This window comes from Thalassophryne amazonica, chromosome 14, assembly GCF_902500255.1.
Source record: "Thalassophryne amazonica chromosome 14, fThaAma1.1, whole genome shotgun sequence".
Taxonomy (NCBI): Eukaryota; Metazoa; Chordata; class Actinopteri; order Batrachoidiformes; family Batrachoididae; genus Thalassophryne; species Thalassophryne amazonica.
In genome coordinates this window covers 56,492,961-56,519,332 of record NC_047116.1, presented here as the reverse complement: position 1 = coordinate 56,519,332, position 26,372 = coordinate 56,492,961, and the positions used below count along the sequence as shown (strand labels likewise).

The 26,372-nt window shown below is 43.2% G+C and overlaps 1 protein-coding gene across 1 annotated transcript in view; it reads right to left on the bottom strand.

The window, feature by feature from the left end:
- Nucleotides 1–26,372, bottom strand: part of tmem163a (transmembrane protein 163a) — a 229,535-nt gene that overhangs the window by 186,385 nt on the left and 16,778 nt on the right. Inside the window, exon 2 of the mRNA XM_034186187.1 lies at nucleotides 2,265–2,384. Coding sequence (XP_034042078.1) covers nucleotides 2,265–2,384 — 120 coding nt within the window. The remainder of the gene's footprint in view (nucleotides 1–2,264; nucleotides 2,385–26,372) is intronic.

Here is a 26,372-nt window from a genome sequence, read left to right as displayed (position 1 = left end):
AATTTTATTACAGAGATTAGAGCATGCCATAGGTATTAAAGGCACTGCGCTGCGGTGGTTTGAATCATATTTGTCTAATAGATTACAATTTGTTCATGTAAATGGGGAATCTTCTTCACAGACTAAAGTTAATTATGGAGTTCCACAAGGTTCTGTGCTAGGACCAATTTTATTCACTTTATACATGCTTCCCTTAGGCAGTATTATTAGACGGTATTGCTTAAATTTTCATTGTTACGCAGATGATACCCAGCTTTATCTATCCATGAAGCCAGAGGACACACACCAATTAGCTAAACTGCAGGATTGTCTTACAGACATAAAGACATGGATGACCTCTAATTTCCTGCTTTTAAACTCAGATAAAACTGAAGTTATTGTACTTGGCCCCACAAATCTTAGAAACATGGTGTCTAACCAGATCCTTACTCTGGATGGCATTACCCTGACCTCTAGTAATACTGTGAGAAATCTTGGAGTCATTTTTGATCAGGATATGTCATTCAAAGCGCATATTAAACAAATATGTAGGACTGCTTTTTTGCATTTACGCAATATCTCTAAAATCAGAAAGGTCTTGTCTCAGAGTCATGCTGAAAAACTAATTCATGCATTTATTTCCTCTAGGCTGGACTATTGTAATTCATTATTATCAGGTTGTCCTAAAAGTTCCCTAAAAAGCCTTCAGTTAATTCAAAATGCTGCAGCTAGAGTACTGACGGGGACTAGAAGGAGAGAGCATATCTCACCCATATTGGCCTCTCTTCATTGGCTTCCTGTTAATTCTAGAATAGAATTTAAAATTCTTCTTCTTACTTATAAGGTTTTGAATAATCAGGTCCCATCTTATCTTAGGGACCTCGTAGTACCATATCACCCCAATAGAGCGCTTCGCTCTCAGACTGCAGGCTTACTTGTAGTTCCTAGGGTTTGTAAGAGTAGAATGGGAGGCAGAGCCTTCAGCTTTCAGGCTCCTCTCCTGTGGAACCAGCTCCCAATTCAGATCAGGGAGACAGACACCCTCTCTACTTTTAAGATTAGGCTTAAAACTTTCCTTTTTGCTAAAGCTTATAGTTAGGGCTGGATCAGGTGACCCTGAACCATCCCTTAGTTATGCTGCTATAGACGTAGACTGCTGGGGGGTTCCCATGATGCACTGTTTCTTTCTCTTTTTGCTCTGTATGCACCACTCTGCATTTAATCATTAGTGATCGATCTCTGCTCCCCTCCACAGCATGTCTTTTTCCTGGTTCTCTCCCTCAGCCCCAACCAGTCCCAGCAGAAGACTGCCCCTCCCTGAGCCTGGTTCTGCTGGAGGTTTCTTCCTGTTAAAAGGGAGTTTTTCCTTCCCACTGTAGCCAAGTGCTTGCTCACAGGGGGTCGTTTTGACCGTTGGGGTTTTACATAATTATTGTATGGCCTTGCCTTACAATATAAAGCGCCTTGGGGCAACTGTTTGTTGTGATTTGGCGCTATATAAAAAAATTGATTGATTGATTGATTGATTAATGCTTTTGTACATGGTCCCTGCCAAATAAACCGAATAAAATAAAAAAATCACAAAATGTCACGTCTGAGTCTGTGCAGTAGCATCACTAATAGATATTTTAATAAGAAAATCTAATTTAAAAAGCAATGCTTTGTTAGCATGGATCAGCTGAAGTGTTTGAATAGATTGGAAAAACATCCCCACATGAAATTGTGTTATGTTGGTAAAGTAACATCCTGTTATGGTGTCAAGCTCCTGTAAAAAAGTCTCATGTGTTCTTCACAAAGTAATATTTAAAAAAAAAATGCATCTTACATACACAATTCACTGTGTACAAACATGTTGCTTGTGTGGTTGTTTTGTGAAGTCTCATAATTTGTGTCAGGGGATACTGGGCGTGTTTCCAGACAAAGTTGTTTTTGGGTTTGTCAGACAGAGCTGCTTGTTTCTCTTGTGAGATCTGGCAACATGAACACAGCACGCAAACAAACATTTTATGCACATCTATTCACCTTAAGGCAAAACGTTAATCCGATTATTTTAAAGTCAAACATCTAACCTTTGTGGGATGATGTAACTCAGAACTTCATCTTTGCATTGGAAAATAAATGTTTGTGAATTATGACACATGCACATGTAGTCAGATTACAACATCTCCTCTTTGGCCACAAAAAAAAGGAGAAATAAACTGTCACCATCACGGTTGTCTTCATTGTATGGTGAAATGTAAAACAACTAAGTAGTGAATTTTTGGAGTGGTACTACAAATACTTACTGAAAGCTGCAATGGCCAGTATGACTGTGACCACGATGGAGATCCAGGAGACCCACAGCGCCTTCTTCCTGTAGCTCTGAGCCTCATGAGGTTTCAGTCGCATGCTGCTCTGCAGCAGACCTACAACACCCAAATACACGCAACGTTACTATGACGACTCCTGTCTGTGCTTCATTTGATTTAGCTTATTGTTGTGTCTTTACCCTTTGAATTATGTGAAGGACATTTGAGTAATCACATGGTAGTGTCCAAGGTGAACGACTTCTAAAAAGGCAACACTCAAGATTGCAATGTTGTTTTTAGGTCATGTAGGACAGTGTGCATGACCAACACAGTGGTCTGTCCTGGAAATTACTCAAAGAATTTTGATCCATTTTGAGCCAAACTTGGTGGAATGTTTGAGTGCCATCCAAGGACAAAGTGATTTTATTTTAAGAAAAAAAATGTCAAAAGTTAAGGTCACAGGCCAAGTTCAAAATTGTGGCACATTCCTTATTGTGTAGGGATATTAAGAGGATACAACAGCTCTTTAGAGACGTTGGCTGAATATACATGTATAGTTACTGTTAAATTATGTTATGAAGTTATAAAGGAACCTTCATGTTGTTCATATGACCTTTAACCTTAGGTAACCTTGAAATGTCAAACTTAGAATACATACAGTATTTTGAGGAATTGATTAAAGATGCACTAATGATTACTATGAAATACTAATATGAAGTGAAATATCATCAAACACATTCACACCTACAATCTGTTTAAAGTTGACAGGTCACCTAACCTGCATGTCTTTGAAAGTGGGAGGAAACTGGAGCACCCAGAGGGAACCCACGCAAACACGGGGAGAACATAAAACTCCACATAGAAAAGACCAGATCAGAAACAAACCTGAGATGTTCTCACTGTGAGGCAACCACCTCGTTGCCCTAAGTCTTTGTTACGCATCTGTTGGTCACATAGCCTTTGACCTTGAGTGACTATAACAGGTCAAACGCAAGGTCATAACTGTTAAACTGTTTAACTTTGAAATCCCAGCCCCCTCACAGCTAGATGTTCTATTTTTTTCCTTTGGATACTAACTTACTGCCTTCAAACTTCACATGCTTAACTGAATATTATGGATGTGCAGTATTAATTTAGTGCTATAACATTTGAAAGAAAACCAGCAGGGTGGAGCAGCTAATATGCACAGTTAAAAGCATGCACAGTACATCATGAAAAACAAAAAACAAACAAATTTAAAAAAAAATGCTCTTTAGTGTAAAGAAATATGCAAATGTGTTTAGCACTGGAATGTTTTGATATGAATGAGGTGTTCAATGTTTCTTGAGCAGTTTTTTTGCCTCTCCCATTTTGCTTGGGGTCGCCAATTTCATATTATCTTAATATACCAGACTTTTTCTGATTTAAAATAAAAATATTTTGTATCAAGTGAGGATAATAATAGAGCTGATCACTGGGATGTTCTTGTAAAACCAAGGGATTGTCCACCCAAAATATTTTAGTTTTAAAGGAACCACTGTATTTATTTTGTTTAGCTTTTAATGCATTTTAATGCAACCCCCGGGTGAGGAGTTGTGCAGTCTGATGGCCTGAAGGACAAAGGAGTTTTTCAGTCTGTTGGTCCTGCACTTGGGAAGGAGCAGTCTGTGGCTAAAGAGGCTCCTCTGGTTGCTGATGATGGTGTGCAGAGGGTGAATGGCATCGTCCATAATGTCCAGTCGTTTGTCCAGTGTTCTCTTCTCTGCCACCATCACCAGAGAGTCTAGTTTCACACCAACCACAGAGCCAGCTCGCCTGATCAGTTTGTCTGGATGTGTCCTTCTTGGATGTGTTGCCCCCAAACACATTGGACACCTGCTACCACCGACTGGTAGAACATCCACAGGAGTTTTCTGCAGATGTTAAATGACCGCAGCCTCTTCAGAAAGGACAGCCTGCTCTGTCCCTTCCTGTACAGGTGGTTGGTGTGGGTTGTCCAGTCCAGTTTGCTGTCCAGCCTCAACCCAAGATACTTGTAGGAATCCACAGCCTCCACCTCAGCTCCCTCAATCAGAACTAGTTGTGGTCTTGGTCTGGACTTCCCAAATTCAAGTCCCTCACTAGGTTCCCGTACTCCTCCTTTCTGTCATCCCTGATGCATCCAACAATGGCTGTGTCATCTGCAAACATCTGGATGTGACAGCTCAGAGCTGTAGCAGAAGTTCAAGGTGCACAGGGTGAAGAGAAGAGGGGCCAGCACCGTGCCCTGGTGTGCTCCAGTGCTGCTGATCACAGTGTTAGATGTGGTGTCCCTCAGCCTGACATACTGTAGCCTGTCGGTGAGGAAGCTGGAGGTCCAAGTGGCCAATAACTAAGAATAGCACCACATATTCCCAGTCTTGAGAGAGTAATTCAGCATTGAGTCCAGAATATACTGCTGTAAAAAATGAGTGTCTTATCTCAAAATTCTCTGTAACTGTAAGATTTGATTAAAATGACAAAGTAATATATGTTTGACTGTCAAACACAAAATAACAGAAAAAAAAATGTTGGACCAACTGAAACCATTTATAACACACCAATGAAATAACAGAAATTACATTAAAACAGTGGCATAAATATCAGCCTGGATGGACTTAATGAATTTGTGAATAACTTAATTGAAGCTTTTTGTTTAGGTTGGTAAAGCAATTCTCTTTTTTACTGCATAAAAGTCCAAAGAAAAAAAAAAAGAAAAATTCAAAACCATGTCACAGCATGCAGAAAGAATCAACAATACTGTTTCTGTGCCTGATTATGGCTGACAGTGACCTTTTAAAAAGGAAGCCACACTCATCGAATCAGCTTAATCTGATTATGCCTCAAACTAGCTCTTTTGTTTTTGCATTTTCCAGCTAAAAGCTTACAAAACTGTGCCATTTTCACATTAATACAGTATTTCTTTGTCAGGGTGGTACAATAGCTAATGAGCAGACTAATATGTGCAGCAAGCGTGCCCCTGTTTTAAATCTTAGGTGGTGTTTAAGTGTGTCAGGCGGTCTGGTTTCCCCCACAGTTAAACCAGTCCAATTATCACGCTCAAAACTGTCAATGAAGAGGTCTGGTTTCCAGAGGAAAATTTTACCAAAACTATGAATTGTTGATAAGTTCTTGTTAAGTGTATTGAGCAAAATAGTTATTTTATATACTTTTTTTAACGATAAAAATTAAGTTCAGGACCATCCATCCATCCATTTTCTTCCACTTTATCCGGAGTCGGGTCGCGGGGGCAGCAGCTCAAGCAAAGCTGCCCAGACCTCCCGATCCACACACACCTCCCCCAGCTCCTCCGGGGGAACCCCAAGGCATTCCCAAGCCAGCGGAGAGATGTAGTCCCTCCAGCGTGTCCTGGGTCTTCCCCGGGACATCCTCCCAATGGGACATGCCCGGAACACCTCTCCAGCGAGGCGTCCAGGGGGCATCCGGAAAAGATGCTCGAGCCACCTCAACTGGCTCCTTTCGACGTGGAGGAGCAGCGGCTCGACTCCAAGCTCCTCCCGAGTGACTGAGCTCCTCACCCTATCTCTAAGGGAGTGCCCAGCCACCCTGCGGAGGAAACTCATCTCGGCCGCTTGTACTTGTGATCTCGTTCTTTCGGTCGTGAGCCAAATCTCATGACCATAGGTGAGGATCGGAACGTAGATCGATCGGTAAATCAAGAGCTTTGCCCCCTTACTCAGCTCGCTCTTCACCATGACGGTCTGATACAGCGACCGCATCACTGTAGATGCTGCACCGATCCGTCTGTCGATCTCATGCTCCATCCGTCCCTCACTCGTGAACAAGACCCCGAGATACTTAAACTCCTCCACTTGAGGCAAGGACACTCCACCGACCTGAAGAGGGCAAAGCACCTTCTTCCGGTCGAGAACCATGGCCTCGGATTTGGAGGTGCTGATTTTCATCCAGGATGCTTCACACTCGGCTGCAAACCGCCCCAGTGCACGCTGAAGGTCCTGATTTGACGAAGCCAACAGAACCACATCGTCCGCAAACAGCAGAGACGAGATTCTGTGGTTCCCAAACCAGACCCCCTCTACACCCTGGCTGCGCCTAGAAATTCTGTCCATAAAGATAATGAACAGAACCGGTGGCAAAGGGCAGCCCTGGCAGAGGCCAACGTGCACTGGAAACAGGTTTGACTTACTACCGGCAATGCGAACCAACCTCCTGATGCGGTCGTACAGGGACCAGATAGCCCTTAGCAAAGGACCCTGGACCCCATACTCCCGGAGCACCCCCCACAGGGTGCCCCGAGGGACATGGTCAAACGCCTTCTCCAGATCCACAAAGCACATGTGGACTGGCTGGCCGAACTCCCATGAACCCTTGAGCACCTGATGGAGCGTGTGGAGCTGGTCCAGTGTGCCGTGACCAGGACGAAAACCACACTGCTCCTCCTGAATCCGAGGTTCGACTATCGGTCGAATTCTCCCCTCCAGTACTCTGGAATAGACCTTACCGGGGAAGCTGAGAAGTGTGATCCCCCTGTAGTTGGAACACACCCTCCGGTCCCCCTTCTTAAACAGAGGGACCACCACCCCGGTCTGCCAATCGAGAGGCACTGTCCCCAACCGCCACTCGATGTTGCAGAGGCGTGTCAGCCAAGACAGTCCCACAACATCCAGAGATTTAAGGTACTCAGGACGGATTTCATCCACCCCAGGAGCCTTGCCACCGAGGAGCTTTCTAACCACCTCAGTGACTTCGGCCTGGGTAATAGATGAGTCTGCCTCTGAGTCCCCAGCCTGTGCTTCCTCTTCGGAAGACGTGACGATGGGACTGAGGAGATCCTCGAAGTATTCCTTCCACCGCCTGACAACATCCCCAGTCAGGGTCAACAGCTCCCCACCCGCACCGTAGACAGTGCTGGTGGCGAGCTGCTTCCGCCTCCTGAGGTGTCAGATGGTTTGCCAGAATTTCTTTGAGGCCGACCGATAGTCCTCCTCCATGGTCTCCCCGAACTCCTCCCAGACCCGAGTTTTTGCCTCTGCGACCACACGAGCTGCGGCACTCTTGGCCTGCCGGTACCTGTCAGCTGCCTCCGGGGTCCCACCTACCAACAAAGACAAGTAGGACTCCTTCTTCAGCTTGACGGCATCCCTTACTTCCAGTGTCCACCACCGGGATCAGGGATTGCCACCGCGACAGGCACCAGAGACCTTGTGACCACAGCTACGAGCGGCTGCATTGACAATGGAGGTGGAGAACATGGTCCACTCGGACTCCATGTCTCCATCCTCCCCCGGGATTTGGGAGAAGCTCTCCTGGAGGTGGGAGTTGAAGACCTCGCTGACAGAGCAGAGTGTTCTGCCAGTCGTTCCCAGCAGACCCTCATGATACGTTTGGGCCTGCCAGGTCTGACCGGCTTCCTCCCCTCCCAGCGGATCCAACTCACCACCAGGTGGTGATCGGTCGACAGCTCAGCCCCTTTCTTCACTCGAGTGTCCGAGACACGTGGCCGAAGGTCAGATGATACGACTACAAAGTCGATCATCAACCTCCGGCTCAGGGTGTCCAGGTGCCATGTGCACCAGTGAGAAACCTGTCCCCGAGCCAAAGGCATAGGGACGCGACCCTCTCGTTCACCGGAGTGAACTCCAACACATGGCAACTGAGCTGGGGAGCAATAAGCAATGCGACCCCAGCTCTCTGACTCTCCCCATGGGCAACGCCAGAAAAGTGGAGCATCCAGCACCTCTTCAGGAGTTGGGTACCAGAGCCCAAGCTGTGCTCCTGTGGGTTGACCACCTGCAGAGGGGGCCATGGGGGTCGGGTGCAGAGAGGACTGGGTGGCGGTCGAGGGCGAGTGGCCCGGCGGCCTGGTCCGCGCTTACAGCCCCTGGCTGTTGGGACGTGGAATGTCACCTCAGTTCAGGACCTCAGAAGAATTCTTTGTGTGTGCGTGTTTGTCTGGTAAAATAAAAAAATACCACCAATCTAGATTCTCTGGAAACCCATTGGAGTCAGACAATATGATAATACTTGTATTCCACATAAAATTTGTATTTTATAGGATTTGTACCTCTCAAGGCCTTTCCTATTTGAAATGGTCTCTTCCTTTTGCATCATTCTCTTTGTCATTGCTAAGTGGCACCATTTTTTATTTTTGTTGTTGTTAGACAGAGAAACCAAAAGGGAAGCAGTGATGGTACTTGTGTATGATCCCTCACCAGTTTCTCAGTAGTAAATAGAACTACAGAAGTTGAAAGGAACATCCTGTTTGATTACTATGCTGTACTGACTATACCTTTGCGTCCATTTATACAAATTGATGAATAATAACAATATTATTAGGGTTTAAAGCCTCATGGGGGTGGGAGCAAGACATGCACAGTATACCCACTTAATGAAATACAGCAGCCATAAGTGCAGGACCAACACACTGAAAAACTCCTTTGTCCCTCAGGTCATCTGAGTGTACAACTCCTCACTCACGGGAAGGGGGAGTAACAGGAACCCAGAGGATGGGAAGGAGAGGAACAGCAGTAGCCAGTAAACCAGTATTGATCAGTGCCTGGTATTTATATTTATATTTGCAAACTGTTTTTCTTTTTTACTTTCACTTTTGATACTCACTCTATGTGCTTCTTACCATCTGTGCTGCTATACAATGCTGCTGGAACCTCAATTTCCCTGAGGGAGTCTTCCCAAGGGATCAGTAAAGTTCTATCTAATCTAATCTAATCTAATCAAATTTAATCAACAGTACAACTTGTGTTGGTGAAAGTTTCACAACTGGTTCAACACCCTGCATGGAAAAGCCTTCAGTTAATTCAAAATGCTGCAGCTAGAGTACTGACGGGGACTAGAAGGAGAGAGCATATCTCACCCATATTGGCCTCTCTTCATTGGCTTCCTGTTAATTCTAGAATAGAATTTAAAATGCTTCTTCTTACTTATAAGGTTTTGAATAGTCAGGTCCCTTCTTATCTTAGGGACCTCATAGTACCATATCACCCCAATAGAGCGCTTCGCTCTCAGACTGCAGGCTTACTTGTAGTTCCTAGGGTTTGTAAGAGTAGAATGGGAGGCAGAGCCTTCAGCTTTCAGGCTCCTCTCCTGTGGAACCAGCTCCCAATTCGGATCAGGGAGACAGACACCCTCTCTACTTTTAAGATTAGGCTTAAAACTTTCCTTTTTGCTAAAGCTTATAGTTAGGGCTGGATCAGGTGACCCTGAACCATCCCTTAGTTATGCTGCTATAGACTTAGACTGCTGGGGGGTTCCCATAATGCATTGAGTGTTTCTTTCTCTTTTTGCTCTGTATGCACCACTCTGCATTTAATCATTAGTGATTGATCTCTACTCCCCTCCACAGCTTGTCTTTTTCCCGGTTCTCTCCCTCAGCCCCAACCAGTCCCAGCAGAAGACTGCCCCTCCCTGAGCCTGGTTCTGCTGGAGGTTTCTTCCTGTTAAAAGGGAGTTTTTCCTTCCCACTGTTGCCAAGTGCTTGCTCACAGGGGTCGTTTTGACCGTTGGGGTTTTTCCGTAGTTATTGTATGGCTTTGCCTTACAATATAAAGCGCCTTGGGGTAACTGTTTGTTGTGATTTGGCGCTATATAAATAAAATTAATTTGATTTTGATTTGATTTGATGGAGCTTAGGTGCACAAAATTACAACAAATCTATCCCTAGAGTGTGCTATTGTAGCACATTTTGGGCTATAACTCCCAAGCTGTACATCTCACATTCAAACATCTTATATCCACACATTTATTGGATTGAACTGAATCTCCTGACATAGACCACGCCCAGTTCTTGTGTTGATACTTTTTGGGTGAATTCACAAAACTTGCAAACCCTACTTTTTTGAATTCCGTCTAGACTGCGACTCTGTTCAGAATGAAACTTTGCACATGTGATCTATGGGTCTTCATACCAAAGAGTTATTAAAATGAGTTTGATCATCTGAAACTGAGCAAGGAATAAAGGAAGAACTTCCTGTTAAAATCACTTAATAAATGGAATGTTGATCTGTCTTCACAGCACTAAAGACTGATAATACAAAACTTGGGATCCAGATGTTGAAGGTCCCAGAGAGGTATTGAAAGTAGCACCGACTGAACAGTAAGGAGCCCCACAAATCTGAAAAGTCTATATCTCAGAATGCGTATTTTCAGACTGTTGGCAGCGATTCGCCAATTATCGCCTCGCGTCTGCTTAAAACTGCACTCCAGTCATCATTTATCTCAGCGCCAGATCTCTGAAACATTGGTACAATAATCATTTCCACATAACTTCAGCATTATTCCATAATAAAAGACGGGGGACCGATCAGAGCACAACACCAGCGCGTCTGAGACTGACTCTCTGAGTCTGACTCTCTACAGATCAAAGGAAATATTGGGATTAATATGTATATGTCGAGAGAATAAATGAGCGAAGCTCTCCGCATCTCACCATGTTATTTAGGTCCTTCAGACTTTTTTTTTTCATTAAATGCTTCTGGAGGGCATGAGCATGGCTAAAAAATCTTCGGCTTCAACTTACCAAACTTGACTTTTCTGGGATAGTACAAATCCACTCATTTTGCTGGCATGGAAAAAAAATAATAATAAATAAATAAAAATAAATACATATATCCACCAGCAGGCGGCTCCCCAGACCACTAACCATGGTCCTCTTAATTTCCTGCCACTTAATTTTCAGTAAATGTGCTGGGAGCATAATCATAGTAAAAATCTTCTGCTTCTGGTCCTCCTACGGTCCTCTTAACCCCCTGCCACTTTAACCATTTTCTTTGTTTGCATTCTCATATGACTGGAAAAAGTCCTCACCATCTCATTTAGGTCTGTCACACTTTATTTTCAGTAAATATGCTAGGAGCACAATCATGGCAAAAGTCTTCTGACACAACTACAGCCCTCTTAACCCTCTTCTACTTTAACCATTTTCTTTATTTGCATTCTCACATGCCTGGCAAAAGTCCTCACCATCATTTAGGTCAGTCACACTTTATTTTCAGTAAACATGCTGGGAGCATAATCATGGCAAAAGTCTTCTGCTTGTGGGGGAGCTTCACCCCTAGACCCCCCAAATACTGCCCTCTTAATTGCTGCCATTTTAAGCATTTCCTTTACAGTTGTATGCAAAAGTTTGGGCACCCCTGATAATTTTCATGATTTCCCTTTATATGTCATTGGTTGTCTGGATCAGAAATTTCAGTTAAATATATCATATAGCAGAAGAACACACTGATATTTGAGAATTGAAATGAAGTTTCTAGTATTTACAGAAAGTGTGCAATAATTATTTAAACAAAATTAGGCAGGTGCATAAGTTTGGGCACCCTTGTCATTTTATTGATTTGAATACATTTAGCACTAAATATTGGAACACAAAATTGGTTTGGTAAGCTCATTGACCCTTGACCTCCTTACACAGGTGAATCCAATCACGAGAAAGGGTATTTAAGGTGGCCATTTGCAAATGTTTCCCCTCTTTGCATCTCTTCTAATGAGTGGCGACATGGGAGCCTCTAAACAACTCTCAAATGACCTGAAAACAAAGATTGTTCAACATCATGGTTTAAGGGAAGGATACAAAAAGTTATCTCAGAGATTTCAGCTGTCAGTTTCCACTGTGAGGAACATAGTGAGGAAATGGAAGACCACAGACACAGTACTAGTTAAGGCCTGAAGTGGCAGGCCAAGAAAAATCTCAGATAAGCTGAAACGAAGGATGGTGAGAACAGTCATAGTCAACCCACAGACCTGCTCCAAAGATCTACAACATGATCTCAAGAGATGCTGTATGATGCTGTAAAGCAGAGGAAGCCTTTTCTGCATACACACCACAAACAGAGTCGCTTGAGGTATGCTAAAGCACATTTGGACAAGCCAGCTTCATTTTTGGAATAAGGTCAGCACCTTATTCCAAAAATAAGGTGCTTACTGATGAAACTAAAATAGACTTATTTGGACATAAAAATGGGCGGTATGCATGGCTGAAAAAGAACACAGCATTGCAAGAAAAACGCTTGCTACCTACAGTACTAGGAATCTTGTCAAAGTTGAGGGTCACATGGATTCCAATCAATATCAGCAGATTCTATATTTCATGACCTGACCTGGTGACCTGTCAACTTTGTCACTGTTTCAATGTTCATGAATCAGTGACAAAGTTGAAGTTGTGCCAGGGCTGGATCTTTCAACAAGACAACGACCCTAAACACTGCTCAAACTCTACTAAGGCATTCATGCAGAGGAACAAGTACAACATTCTGGAATGACCATCTCAGTTCCCAGACCTGAATATTATTGAAAATCTGTGTGTGATTTTAAGCGTGCTGTCCATGCTCGGAAACCAACAAACCTGAGATGTTTTGTAAAGAAGAATGGTCAAAAATGCCATCACCCAGAATCCAGACTCTCACTGGAAGCTATAGGAAGCATTTAGAGGCTGTTATTAGAGGATCTACTAAAGATTGATGTATTTTTTTTATGTTGGGGTGCCCAAATTTATGCACCTTAGGGCACACTTCCTGTAAATTCTATAAACTTCATTTCACTTCTCAAATATCACTGTGTTTGTCCGCTATATGATATATTTAACTGAAATTTCTGATCCAAACAACCAATGATTTATAAAGGAAAATCATGGAAATCATCAGGGGTGCCCAAACTTTTACATACAACCATTTTTCCAGCTTACATACCCGGAAAAGAGTCCTCACTTCAAACTTTTTTCAGTAAATGCTTCTGAGGAGCAACTACAGCCCTCTTAAACCCTGCCACTTTGTTAACCTCTGCATTTTGTTGATACTGATGTAAATTCAGATTCTAACTTTCCAGCTACTTCACAGTAGAGCTGCACAATATGGCCAAATTAACAGAACTTTCAGGTTTTCTTTTTAAGAAAAACCTCCTCTACACCACTCCATCAGGAAGCTATAGGGGAAACCGGGGCACAGTGGACCAGAAATGTTGATTTGTGGCAGCATAAACACATATTATGCATGGGTTTAGGTCATTCTTTTGTAGATTTAATACAGTAAGTTACTGTTTATAAGGCTGTGTTATTTATGTCTCCCCAAGTGTAATTTACAGGTGTTTAAAATCGATAGTAAAATTTTTGATTCACTGTGCCCTGGACACTAATTCACAGGGCACACTGAATCAGTGTCCGGGGCACAGTGAATCAACTTATAATATAATGAAAAAGCTCAAGATTATAAAGATTCGTTCAAAATTATTAAATATATGCTGATGCATATACAAACTATAATCCAGCAAACCAGCTATGTAATGTGTGAGTGTCTTATATAGTGATATAAGTCCTTTGGAAACTATTATAAATACAACTGTCATAATTTCTGTTTAACCGTGAAAACGGTTTATATACACAAAATATAGAATTAATTCATGGAAAAATAAATGTATAAGCTTCAACAAGTAATATTTGTCATCCACTTGGTACTGGGGCTCAGTAAATCACTTTCCAGACTGATTCACTGTGCCCTGGGAGCATGTGACACACATGAGTCATGTTATCAAATAGCTGATAGTCTGGAGAAGACATAACACATGCTCATCAGTTGGATGGGATAGTCTTGTAACTAATAATTTTTTGGGCCACATTTCCTCTGTTGTGAGAAATAAATACAAAGACACTGACATCCACAAAATTTACTTTTGATAGGAAAAAACTGACTTCACCTGCCACTTAGTTTTACCCTTAATGTATCCCAAAAAAACCACTAATTTATAAGGGGGACGTCTTTATGCATAAAAATATGGCATAACTGCTCCAAATATATATGTAGCTTTGCAGATATAACTACTGATTCATCATGACCTGTGAGTCAGTATGCCCCCGTTTCCCCTATTTTATGTTTTAATTAAAGGTATACCAAGATGTAGAGATTTGCTTTCAATTTCAGTTTAATGAAGACAACTTTAACATTAGAAAATAGCTATTTACTCACCAACACAACTAGGAGTCTGTGGTTCAGACGATGTGTTCAAATTTAAAATGGCTCTAACATTTTTCTTCTTCTACTAAGGTGGATTTGTATCACCAGGTATCCATCTTCATGATGAAGTGGTATAGAGGAGGATTTTCTTTTAAAAAAAAAAAGACCTGAAAGACCTGCAAGCCTGGATTTGATCTGTTTTAGTGAAAGAAAATCCTTCTCTGCTCTACTCCACTATGAAGCTAAAAGTAGTGATGCAAAATGCAAATCTTGCACTCTGCATAATTTATCCAATCACAGCCACATAAGCCCATAATTTCTCCTGGGTTGTCTGGATGTCTTGGTGGCTTTCCTCACTGTTCTCCTTCTTGCACAGTCACTCAGTTTTTGAGAATTGTCTACTCCATGCAGATTTACCATAGAGTGCCATACTGTTTGTATTTCTTCATAATTGATGTAAATAAAGTCCAAAACATATTCAGTGACAGCTTTACCATCAGAGAGCCTCGTCCTAAACTACCACAAAAGACTCCAAGCTGTCATTGATGTTAAAGGGGGCAACACACGGTATTAAGAAGAGGAGTATGCAAACTTTTGATCAGGGTCATTTGGGTAGTTTGTGTTGTCATTATGACTTCAAAAGAGTAAACACAGTTGTTTGACAATAAATGGCTTCACCCAAGCACTAACCATGAGTGAAACAAAGTTTTTGTGTTATCATTCATATTCTCTGAAAAACGGCCAAAAAACTAAACTTCTGCCAGGGTATGTACATACACACACACTCACATAACATGAACTCACATATCACTCCAGAAAAAGTTTTAATCACTAAACTGTCTGCTTTTTGTGAGCAAGTAGAAGAAATTTCTGGGATTGTTCCAACATTCATCTAGTCCAAAGGGACAAAGATAAGCATTTTGAAGCACATAATACAGCCCAACCACTCACTTACGGTGTCATGTTGTTTCATAATTTAGACATCAAAAGCACTTATGGACATAATTTTGACAAGCTCTAAGAAACTTCAACATGTTCTCCACAGCAGTAGCATAAAGCATTGCAAGCTGTAGAATAAGGACACATTTATTTATCGGTGTATTTTCCCCAGATTGCATTGCATTGGTATGGTAACAGTATGCTAATCGTGTGAATGACGTAGTGGGTACTGACTTTCTGATTGGCTGAGAAATTATGTGTCGGACGCAGCTCGGAGAACCGACCAGCGTTTGAAGGACCCAGTATGAAATAAGCAGAGCACGGTTCAAAGGCTAACTGAATTTAATACATAACAGTGATAATAACAAAAAGGTGCGGCCTGGCGTGGTGCGCTCCCAGCAGCGCTAACGGTCCGGAGCCAGAAGCTGTTTCGGACCCAAGGACCCCCCCGACAACCCCCAGGTGGCCGCAACAACCGAGTCTGTGAAAGAAGGAACCATTATGTGAGTCCACACTCTACACACAGAACACTTAAAGGTGTACAAACAGCAAACACTTCCTGGCTTGATTACTGATCAGCTTCCCAACCTGCAGGCATGGAACATCCAGTTCACAAAACTCCACTGCAGTGGAAGCTGATACATGACTAACAAACAGCTCAATACAATAAGGTGTGAGGGACACCACATTTACTGACTGTATAACTGTTAGTCACAAAATCTAACGTACCTCAGGAAGTGTGCTGACGAGCGTGAGACCTCACCCCCTCCTCTTTCACAGACTGTGCATCAAACCTGGACGTTCTCAGCATCCGCTGTTGATGAGATGGCTCCCGAGACGACGATCTCACCCGTCTGGTCACAAGGTCGAGTCTCTGGCAAATACACACTGTGCACTCCAGTCTTAAATGCCAACATGTTCCAATCCATCCAGATGCACCACAGCTGTGAGTCCTGACGAGTCACAGGTGATCAGGGTGAGGTCCTGACAGCCTCAGCAACACAGCCACTCAGTCCCAAACGCACGCCACCTGGGAGGAAAACCAAAAAACAGAAACAAACCGGCAGCCAGGCCCCCCCAGCCATATAACAGTACCCCACCCTCACGGGAAGCCTCCCGGCGACCACACACACCTGGCCCAGGAGAAACACCCCCCTCCAGAGACCATGGCTGGAAAACGCGTCTGCGTTCATCCTCCAACAGACTGGTTGAACTGGCTGCATCTTTGCCCTTGTTTCTGACAGTCTCTTAGCACAGGTGTGGCCAGGAGTTCTTACACCTGTGCGGTCAGCCTTTATCCAAACATGTGTAATTAGTCATAAAACAAAACACAAACAACCAAAACACCCCCCCCCCTCCCCAGGGGACCGTCCCATCAAACCCCAGGGAAGGGGAGAAAAGAAAAACAACCCAAGCCCAAGCCCACAAACAAAAACACCAAAACACCCCCCCCCCCCCCCCCCCTCCCCAGAGGACCGTTCCATCAAACCCCAGGGAAGGGGAGAAAAGAAAAACCCAAACTTGAGTTTACAAACAAAAATGCTAAAATATCCCCCCCCCTCCCCCCCAAACGACATGTAGGGACCAACACCCCCCAGAGGGCCTCCCGCCAGCTCCAGGAGTAATAAACACGACCGAGGTCCCTCTGGGATCCAACGTCACCCACGGGGACTACCAGCGCCTCCCAGAGGACCACTCGTCAACCCCAGGAGACGCCTCCCCTCATGACCAATGGACCCAGCCCCGGCCGTCCATGGCTAGATGGGCCTACAGCCCTTTCCCCCCCAGAGGACACCACAGTCAAACCCTGAGGGCGGAAACAGGGGGGGGGAAACAAAAAGATACCCCAAACCCCCCCCTCCCCTCCAGGGTGCAGAGGCTACCTGGGAAACGCCCAGCACAACCCAACTGCACCCCTCCAGCAATGCCGACACCACGGCACACCCGGCTGGAGTCAGAGGAGAAGAGAGGGCATAACAAAAAACAAAGAGAAAAAACAACCCAAGTACCACCCCATCACCCCCCAGGGGACCGTTCCATCTAACCCTGGGGATGTGAAACAAAAAGAAATAAAAGAAAAAACAAACAGACCAACACACAGTTGTTTGGGTCCCTTTTTGTTTGTTTTTTTTTGTTTGTTTTTTTGTTCTTTTCCAGACAGGCTGCAGGGTCACAACCCCGGACAAATAGTGGACAACAAAAAATAAAATCCCACACAAAAACCAACTCAAAAAACACCCACACAAAATGAACTAACACAAAACAAATCAGTGAGTTATACCGTCAAGCTCAACCAAATGGAACACACCTGTTCCTACTCAAGAGCTTGACGGTAACGTGATTCAGTCACCACAAGGGGGAGCCAGAGTGCAAAAAATGAAAAAACCCCTTTGGCGACAGAAAAAACAAACGAGCTGCTTTTATGTGCGCAGCTGAGTGCAACACACAACCAAAATGTGCTCAACTAAATAACGCCGGAGCTGATACAACAGACGCAGTAGTTACCTTTGTCCGGGGAAACGGGGCTACGACTGTAACACAGGAAGCCCAGCGACCCATGCTAACAGAGCTCCGCCGTGCGCGTGAACCCATTACAAACGCACTCTTGCAGCTCCCGTTTACACCTCTTATCCGGTCGGAGCGTGACGCGAAGCCGTCGCCAGTCACACTCCACCATGACCCACGGATAAGGCACAACACAGGAACACGGCTGCAAGAGAGCACAAATCAGTATCCAGTAATGGGTCTCAAACACGCACCTTCCGGGCGGAGAGCCCCGCAACTGATCCGGATAACCACTGAACGTCTGCTGCCGCCTTCCCGGCGCGTTACCGTCTCTGCTACCGCTGGGTCCGTGATGTTTGGCCAGAGACTACTGTTATGTGTCGGACGCAGCTCGGAGAACCGACCAGCGTTTGAAGGACCCAGTATGAAATACGCAGAGCACGGTTCAAAGGCTAACTGAATTTAATACATAACAGTGATAATAACAAAAAGGTGCGGCCTGGCGTGGTGCGCTCCCAGCAGCGCTAACGGTCCGGAGCCAGAAGCTGTTTCGGACCCAAGGACCCCGCCGACACCCCCCAGGTGGCCGCAACAACCGAGTCTGTGAAAGAAGGAACCATTATGTGAGTCCACACTCTACACACAGAACACTTAAAGGTGTACAAACAGCAAACACTTCCTGGCTTGATTACTGATCAGCTTCCCAACCTGCAGGCATGGAACATCCAGTTCACAAAACTCCACTGCAGTGGAAGCTGATACATGACTAACAAACAGCTCAATACAATAAGGTGTGAGGGACACCACATTTACTGACTGTATAACTGTTAGTCACAAAATCTAACGTACCTCAGGAAGTGTGCTGACGAGCGTGAGACCTCACCCCCTCCTCTTTCACAGACTGTGCATCAAACCTGGACGTTCTCAGCATCCGCTGTTGATGAGATGGCTCCCGAGACGACGATCTCACCCGTCTGGTCACAAGGTCGAGTCTCTGGCAAATACACACTGTGCACTCCAGTCTTAAATGCCAACATGTTCCAATCCATCCAGATGCACCACAGCTGTGAGTCCTGACGAGTCGCAGGTGATCAGGGTGAGGTCCTGACAGCCTCAGCAACACAGCCACTCAGTCCCAAACGCACGCCACCTGGGAGGAAAACCAAAAAACAGAAACAAACCGGCAGCCAGGCCCCCCCAGCCATATAACAGAAATAATGACAAAAGTATCCTATGAAAAATATTCTCACGCCCTGGTTCTTCTTTCCTGAAACTTGTGGCCATCAGCAAGACAACCTGCACACACTGGGAAATACAAACGGCAAGTTCTGAAGTTCCGGTTAAACTTAATGAACGTGGCGGACGTGCCAGTTTAAGATGTGTTGGTTTAAAATGGTTTCCGCTGACACCCCCATCTTCCGAATGGTTTGTGCCAACACTCCCACACTCTGTCCATGGTCTAGTCTCTCCCAGGTCATGTCCCTACAGTTACATCATTCCTAGTTGCAATCATCCTGATGTGGCTCCGGAGGTGATCTACATAAGGTGCTTTGACCTCATGTATACCGACCTGCAGGTCTCGTTGTTGCCGTATATATTGTGATTGTGGTTGTTGTTATTGTCAACAGCATGAACACACAATCATTCAAATGTGTTTGTCTGTCTACATGTGGCCTTGTGATAGATTAGCATCTTGTCAAGGGTGTACCCCACCCAGTGACTCCTGGGGTAGACTCCAGCTCCCCCATGACTCTGAGTTGGATGAAACAGGTATGGAAAATGAATGAACAAATGGACATACAACCCCAATTCCAATGACGTTGGGACGTTGTGTAAAATGTAAATAAAACCAGAATAAAATGATTTGCAAATCCTCTTCAACCTATATTCAATTGAATACACCACAAAGACAAAATATTTAATGTTCAAACTGATAAACTTTATTGTTTTTGAGCAAATATTTGGTCATTTTGAAATGGATGCCTGCAACACATTTCAAAAAAGTTGGTACGGGGCAACAAAAGACTGGGAAAGTTGATGAATGCGCACAGAACACCTGTTTGGAAACACGTGACTGTCATGATTGGTATAACAGGAGCATCCCCAAAAGGCTCAGCCATTCACAAGCAAAGATGGGGTGAGGATCAACAGTTTTTGAACAATTGCATGAAAAAAATAGTCCAACAGTTTAAAAACAATGTTTCTCAACATTCAGTTGCAAGGAGTTTAGGGATTCCATCATCTACAGTCCATAATATAATCAGAAGATTCAGAGAATCTGGAGACGGCAAGGCCGAAAACCAACACTGAATGCCTGTGACCTTCGATCCCTCAGGCAGCACTGCATTAAAAACCGACATCATTGTGTAAAGGATCTTACCGCGTGGACTCAGGAACACATCAGAAAAACCATTGTCAGTTAACACAATTCGTCACTACATCTACAAGTGCAAGTTAAAACTCTACCATGCAAGGCAAAAGCCATACATCAACAACATTCAGAAACGCAGCCGCCTTCTCTGGGCCCAATCTCATTTGAAACTGATAGACACAAAGTGGAAAAGTGTGCTGTGGTCTGATGAGTCCACGTTTCAAATTGTTTTTGGAAATCATGGAAGTCGTGTCCTCCAGACAAAAGAGGAAAAAGACCATCCAGATTGTTACCAGCGCAAAGTTCAAAAGCCAGAATCTGTGATGGTATGGGGGTGTGTTAGTGCCCATGGCATGGGCAACTTACACATCTGTGATGGCACCATCAAGGCTGAAAGGTACATCCAGGTTTTGGAGCAACACATGCTGCCATCCAAGCAACGTCTTTTTCAGGGACTTCCCTGCTTATTTCAGCAAGACAATGCCAAGCCACATTCTGCACGTGTTACAACAGCGTGGCTTCGTAGTAAAAGAGTGCGGGTACTAGACTGGCCTGCCTGCAGTCCAGACCTGTTGCTCATTGAAAATGCGTGGTGCATTATGAAGCACAAAATACGACAACGGAGACCCCGGACTGTTGAACAACTGAAGTCGTACATCAAGCAAGAATGGGAAAGAAATCCACCTACAAAGCTTCAACAGTTAGTGTCCTCAGTTCCCAAATGCTTATTGAGTGTTGTTACAAGGAAAGGTGATGTAACACAGTGGTAAACATACCACTGTCCCAGCTTTTTTGAAACGTGTAGCAGGCATCCATTTCAAAATGAGCAAATATTTGCACAGAAACAATAAAGTTTATCAGTTTGTACATTAAATATCTCGTCTTTGTGGTGTATTCAATTGACTATAGGTTGAAGAGGATTTGCAAATCATTGTATTCAGTTTTTATTTACATTTTACACAACATCCCAACTTCATTGGAATTGCGGTTGTACAATGAATGCAAAAAATAAATGAAAGCTCACTTAAATTGGTGGCAACCAGTTTACAACAGGTTACATCACATTCACGGACAACTGCCACATTGTGAGTCATAACATGTTCTCTTATTCCTAGTGATTCCAGACAGGCTGCCCTGTCTGCAGACTGTGTTCTACTGCTTAATGCAGAGCTCAAAATATACGTGTTTGTGAATGAATGGTGTTATAGTAAAATTCTCGCAACTCCATTTCCTGTTACAGTTGACTGTGCCTGTGGTTTTGTCATTTGTATAAAATACAGTGAAGATGTTTAGCTTTTCATGAGTAAACTACAGCACACTGCCTTCACCACTGTATCTTCACTGTTGTATTTAAAGAATCCATAATTTCTTTCAGTGTCACCTCTCTGAATCGGCTTCTTTAAATCAAGTTCATTTTACTGACATGAAGGAGAAACCGCCAGCACTCCTGCAAACACACACAGCAGTTTAACACTTTCACTCCTAGATTTTCAGCAGTGAGCTGCTGCGACATAATATAAACTGACTGGAATTGATTGAGCAGAAGATAGAAATATAACACAATGCTAAAATGCCCTCAGCCGTATGAGCATTGTATTCTTTATAATTTGCAGTTGTTTAATTAATTACAAAGATCCTATTATCTTATGTACAATTTGTACATGTACAAAAGAAATCATCATTTGTTCATGTTCTGCAAATCAAGGAATATTTGTAGATCACCCTCTGTGCATTTGCAGTTAGCGAAAATTAGCGTGCAACCTAACGTCCGCAAAATGTCTTGTATGTCTTGACTCTAGAGGTGTTATCAAGTTACAAAAACAGGGTTTTTAGTGTTAAAAGTGTTTATTTCGCTCTAGCTTTTACAAAATGTACCAGAAATGAAGATGTTAGCAAGTAGCTACATCAGGAAGAGACGTCACCATGCTAACCTCCGCAAAGTGCTTTGTAAATACGTTCATAGGTGTTGGATTCCAAAAACAGCGTTTTCAGTTTTAGAAGTGTATATTTCTTTTGTATAGCTTTACATAAAATAATGAGAAACATGAATATAAACACACAAAATGAAGCGGTTTTGAAGAGATCAGCGACTGATGTCATAGTGCAGCTCTACTCTGACTGGCTGTCACCCACATCACTGAAACACAAAATTGATCAGATTGAAACAGAATGTGAATTTTTGACCTCTTAAAATACATCAAAGTTAGCCATCTTTGAACTTGTCCAAGGTCTGTGTCCCAAGAATGTTCCCTGTAAATTTCAAGAGTCTGCCAGTAATAGGACTGGACTTATTCGCCCTATTGAGGTTTCAGATCCCTCAAAACTTCGAAGAGTTCGCTGCGCTGTGAGATCAATCAATCAATTTCTTTATATAGCGCCAAATCACAACAAACAGTTGCCCCAAGGCGCTTTATATTGTAAGGCAAGGCCATACAATAATTATGTAAAACCCCAACGGTGAAAACGACCCCCTGTGAGCAAGCACTTGGCTACAGTGGGAAGGAAAAACTCCCTTTTAACAGGAAGAAACCTCCAGCAGAACCAGGCTCAGGGAGGGGCAGTCTTCTGCTGGGACTGGTTGGGGCTGAGGGAGAGAACCAGGAAAAAGACATGCTGTGGAGGGGAGCAGAGATCGATCACTAATGATTAAATGCAGAGTGGTGCATACAGAGCAAAAAGAGAAAGAAACAGTGCATCATGGGAACCCCCGAGCAGTCTACGTCTATAGCAGCATAACTAAGGGATGGTTCAGGGTCACCTGATCCAGCCCTAACTATAAGCTTTAGCAAAAAGGAAAGTTTTAAGCCTAATCTTAAAAGTAGAGAGGGTGTCTGTCTCCCTGATCTGAATTGGGAGCTGGTTCCACAGGAGAGGAGCCTGAAAGCTGAAGGCTCTGCCTCCCATTCTACTCTTACAAACCCTAGGAACTACAAGTAAGCCTGCAGTCTGAGAGCGAAGCGCTCTATTGGGGTGATATGGTACTACGAGGTCCCTAAGATAAGATGGAACCTGATTATTCAAAACCTTATAAGTAAGAAGAAGAATTTTAAATTCTATTCTAGAATTAACAGGAAGCCAATGAAGAGAGGCCAATATGGGTGAGATATGCTCTCTCCTTCTAGTCCCCGTCAGTACTCTAGCTGCAGCATTTTGAATTAACTGAAGGCTTTTTAGGGAACTTTTAGGACAACCTGATAATAATGAATTACAATAGTCCAGCCTAGAGGAAATAAATGCATGAATTAGTTTTTCAGCATCACTCTGAGACAAGACCTTTCTGATTTTAGAGATATTGCGTAAATGCAAAAAAGCAGTCCTACATATTTGTTTAATATGCGCTTTGAATGACATATCCTGATCAAAAATGACTCCAAGATTTCTCACAGTATTACTAGAGGTCAGGGTAATGCCATCCAGAGTAAGGATCTGGTTAGACACCATGTTTCTAAGATTTGTGGGGCCAAGTACAATAACTTCAGTTTTATCTGAGTTTAAAAGCAGGAAATTTGAGGTCATCCTACTTAGATCTCAGTAACATTGAGAACTGCATTGAGATGCTCTGATCAGGCTTCACTTTAACCGCTGCACATGGACAACAGCATTAACATCGCAACATAAAACTATTTTTATATTGTTCCCAAAACTCTCATGAATATATTCTCTGGGTTTATAGATGTTGTTATTGCGTTTGTTTTATGTAAACATGCGAGAATCACAGGCTGTTTGTCTGTTATTTTCAGTGGGAGTTGCTGTGAGCTACGCTCACTTCCTGATCATGTCATTCTGGGGGAAAGTGAAATTTGCTCTTTAACGTCTTGATTATTGTCCTTTACAACACTGTTGTCCTCTTTGTTCCAGACTAATATATACTCGTATATAATATGTCTGAAATTCAGTTTCTGTTTATTAAATTCCACGCAGATTAAACGTAGCAGACACAGATTATTTGTTATCATTGTTTTAGCAAGTTTTCAGGGTATCATGAATGCAGTCTCTTATTAATGTGACGAAAAGCATAAAAAAAATTACATTTTTGTAGTATAATATTCATTTACAATTGTCATCATGTGGATTCTCTATGTTGTTTTGACTGTAGCGACTCTCTGGCGCGCAAGGGATTATGGGATACATCAATAGGGCGAATGCTGAGTACACACAGATGGACCGACAGATGGATGGACAGATGGATGGACAGACGATGGACGGACGAAAGCCTTCGCAATACCCACTGACCATATTTGATGGCCTCTGGTAGAATTACAGGTCTTACGTTTAGAATGAGCTCAAATGAAGCTGCAGGCATCAATCAGACCTGAGAGTGACATCAGTCAGTTGCACTATTGACAAATGAAGTCAGCTGTGAGGCAGAACAAGACTCACATGGTTCAGCAGGTACAACTACAGTGACACCACAACAGTCATAAGATCACTTCTTCACTCTGCTCATTCGTATTTGGAATACTCTGCTTCCTCCCCAGAGTTAAAGATAGGCAACAATGGGGGTAAAATGTTGAAATATTCAGGTCAAATAGAAGTTTTATAGATTTTTTAACAATATTAAAAAGCACAATGCTAAAAACAGTCATGATATATTTTTGAAATAAATATATATATTTGAAGGAATGCAAAAAAAATATAGCGTTTGCTCAATGTCTTCATCTGATTGACAGACTGACTTTGTGTGAGTGTGTCTTTGTGGCACTGGGGGAAGTAAGATATTACGCTTTAACGTTGCTTCAGATTGTTCACATGACCAGTGATTGAGGAATCAGACAGATGCCGTGTGCTCCACATCTTCACACACTCACACCTTTCTTTTTTAAAAGTGTTAACTCCAACCCCCTACAACAACAGGCTGATCACACCCGTCACATGTATACAGACAGAAAACAATGCCACTGATAAATACGGACGTGCAATAACAGGGCCTCAGAGGTTTTCTAGAAACGCAAGGATGTTTATGTAAATGTGAACCCAACGAAAAAAGGGAAAGAGAGGGTATACATGTCATGTGTACACATACATGGGTCGATTGAAAAGTTTTGAGCCTGACCCAGAAAAAGTAGGGCGTGGTTTTCCATCTTTTGCATTCTGAGAAACTCGAGAATGTATGACACGCTGACTCACTGGGTACAATGTTGAGAAATGTTGGTGGATGACATTGACATGACACCAACTTTGGTGTGAATTTTACTTGGGTTTTTGCCTCCAGATGATTAACACTTGGAACAGATTGGTCAAAGGTCATGGTCAAGAAAAACATAGCCCAAAACATGATTACCATAATATCTCCAATCATACATCACACTGATCAGTAAAATATTTGTGATCGACTGGTATAACTGGCTTCATGATGAAGTCACAAAGAACTGTACAAAGTACAGTATGTGGTAGAAAACATTTACTTGAGGATGTGTGGTTCCTCAAAGCTCACTGCATGTACTGCTGATAAGTATACATTATTCACAATAAAATCTTTTATGTGCAGGGTGTGCTCTGGACTCTGGTTCAAAGCGACTGTCCCAGGTATTGACCATGGTCACAAATCATCACATGATGTTATCTCAATCTGCCTTAAAAACCCAAAGATTCTTCCCGGACATCTTGAACCTCATGTGTTACTGATCGGTTGCGAGAAACTTTGGGACCCATCGCGCTGAAAGTTTTGTCACTCCCAGTTCTTCCTTCAGAACCGAATGAACGCTCTCCTGGGTAATGCCTACATTATTGTCTATGTGACACTATCTTATTCTTCTGTCAGCGAGGACCATATCATGGATCTTCTTGATAATATCAGTCGTGGTGGCAGTTCTGGGTCTTCCTGATCTTGCTATATCTTCCATGCTTGTTCTGCCCCTCTTAAATTAGGCTGTCCAGTGTTTAACTGGAGCATAAAACTTTGCATCCTCCCCTCATGTTATTTCCATGTCCTCAAAGATCTCCTTCAGAGACATTTCATTTTTCGTGAGATACTGAATCACAGCAGGCCCACCGGCTTTGTCCATTTTACCAATCCGACACACCGCAACTCACTTCACTGAAATATTGTGTCTGCAACATTACACCCACTGAGCCAAAATTTTACACATTCTCAAGAGAAATGTTGGTTTCTCAGAATGCAAAAGACAGAAAACCACACCCTACTTTTTCTGGGTCAGGCTCAAAACTTTTCAATCACTCTTTCATGTAACATCCATGGCACCTGCAAAGTTACAGAAAGAAGGAAACTCAGGCACTGTTTACTTAAAGTATGTGGGGATTCCACCGCTCACCCAATGACCACTGGGATAGGCTCCAGCTCCCCTATGACCCATAATTAGAATAAGCAGGTATAGAAAATGAATGAATGACTGA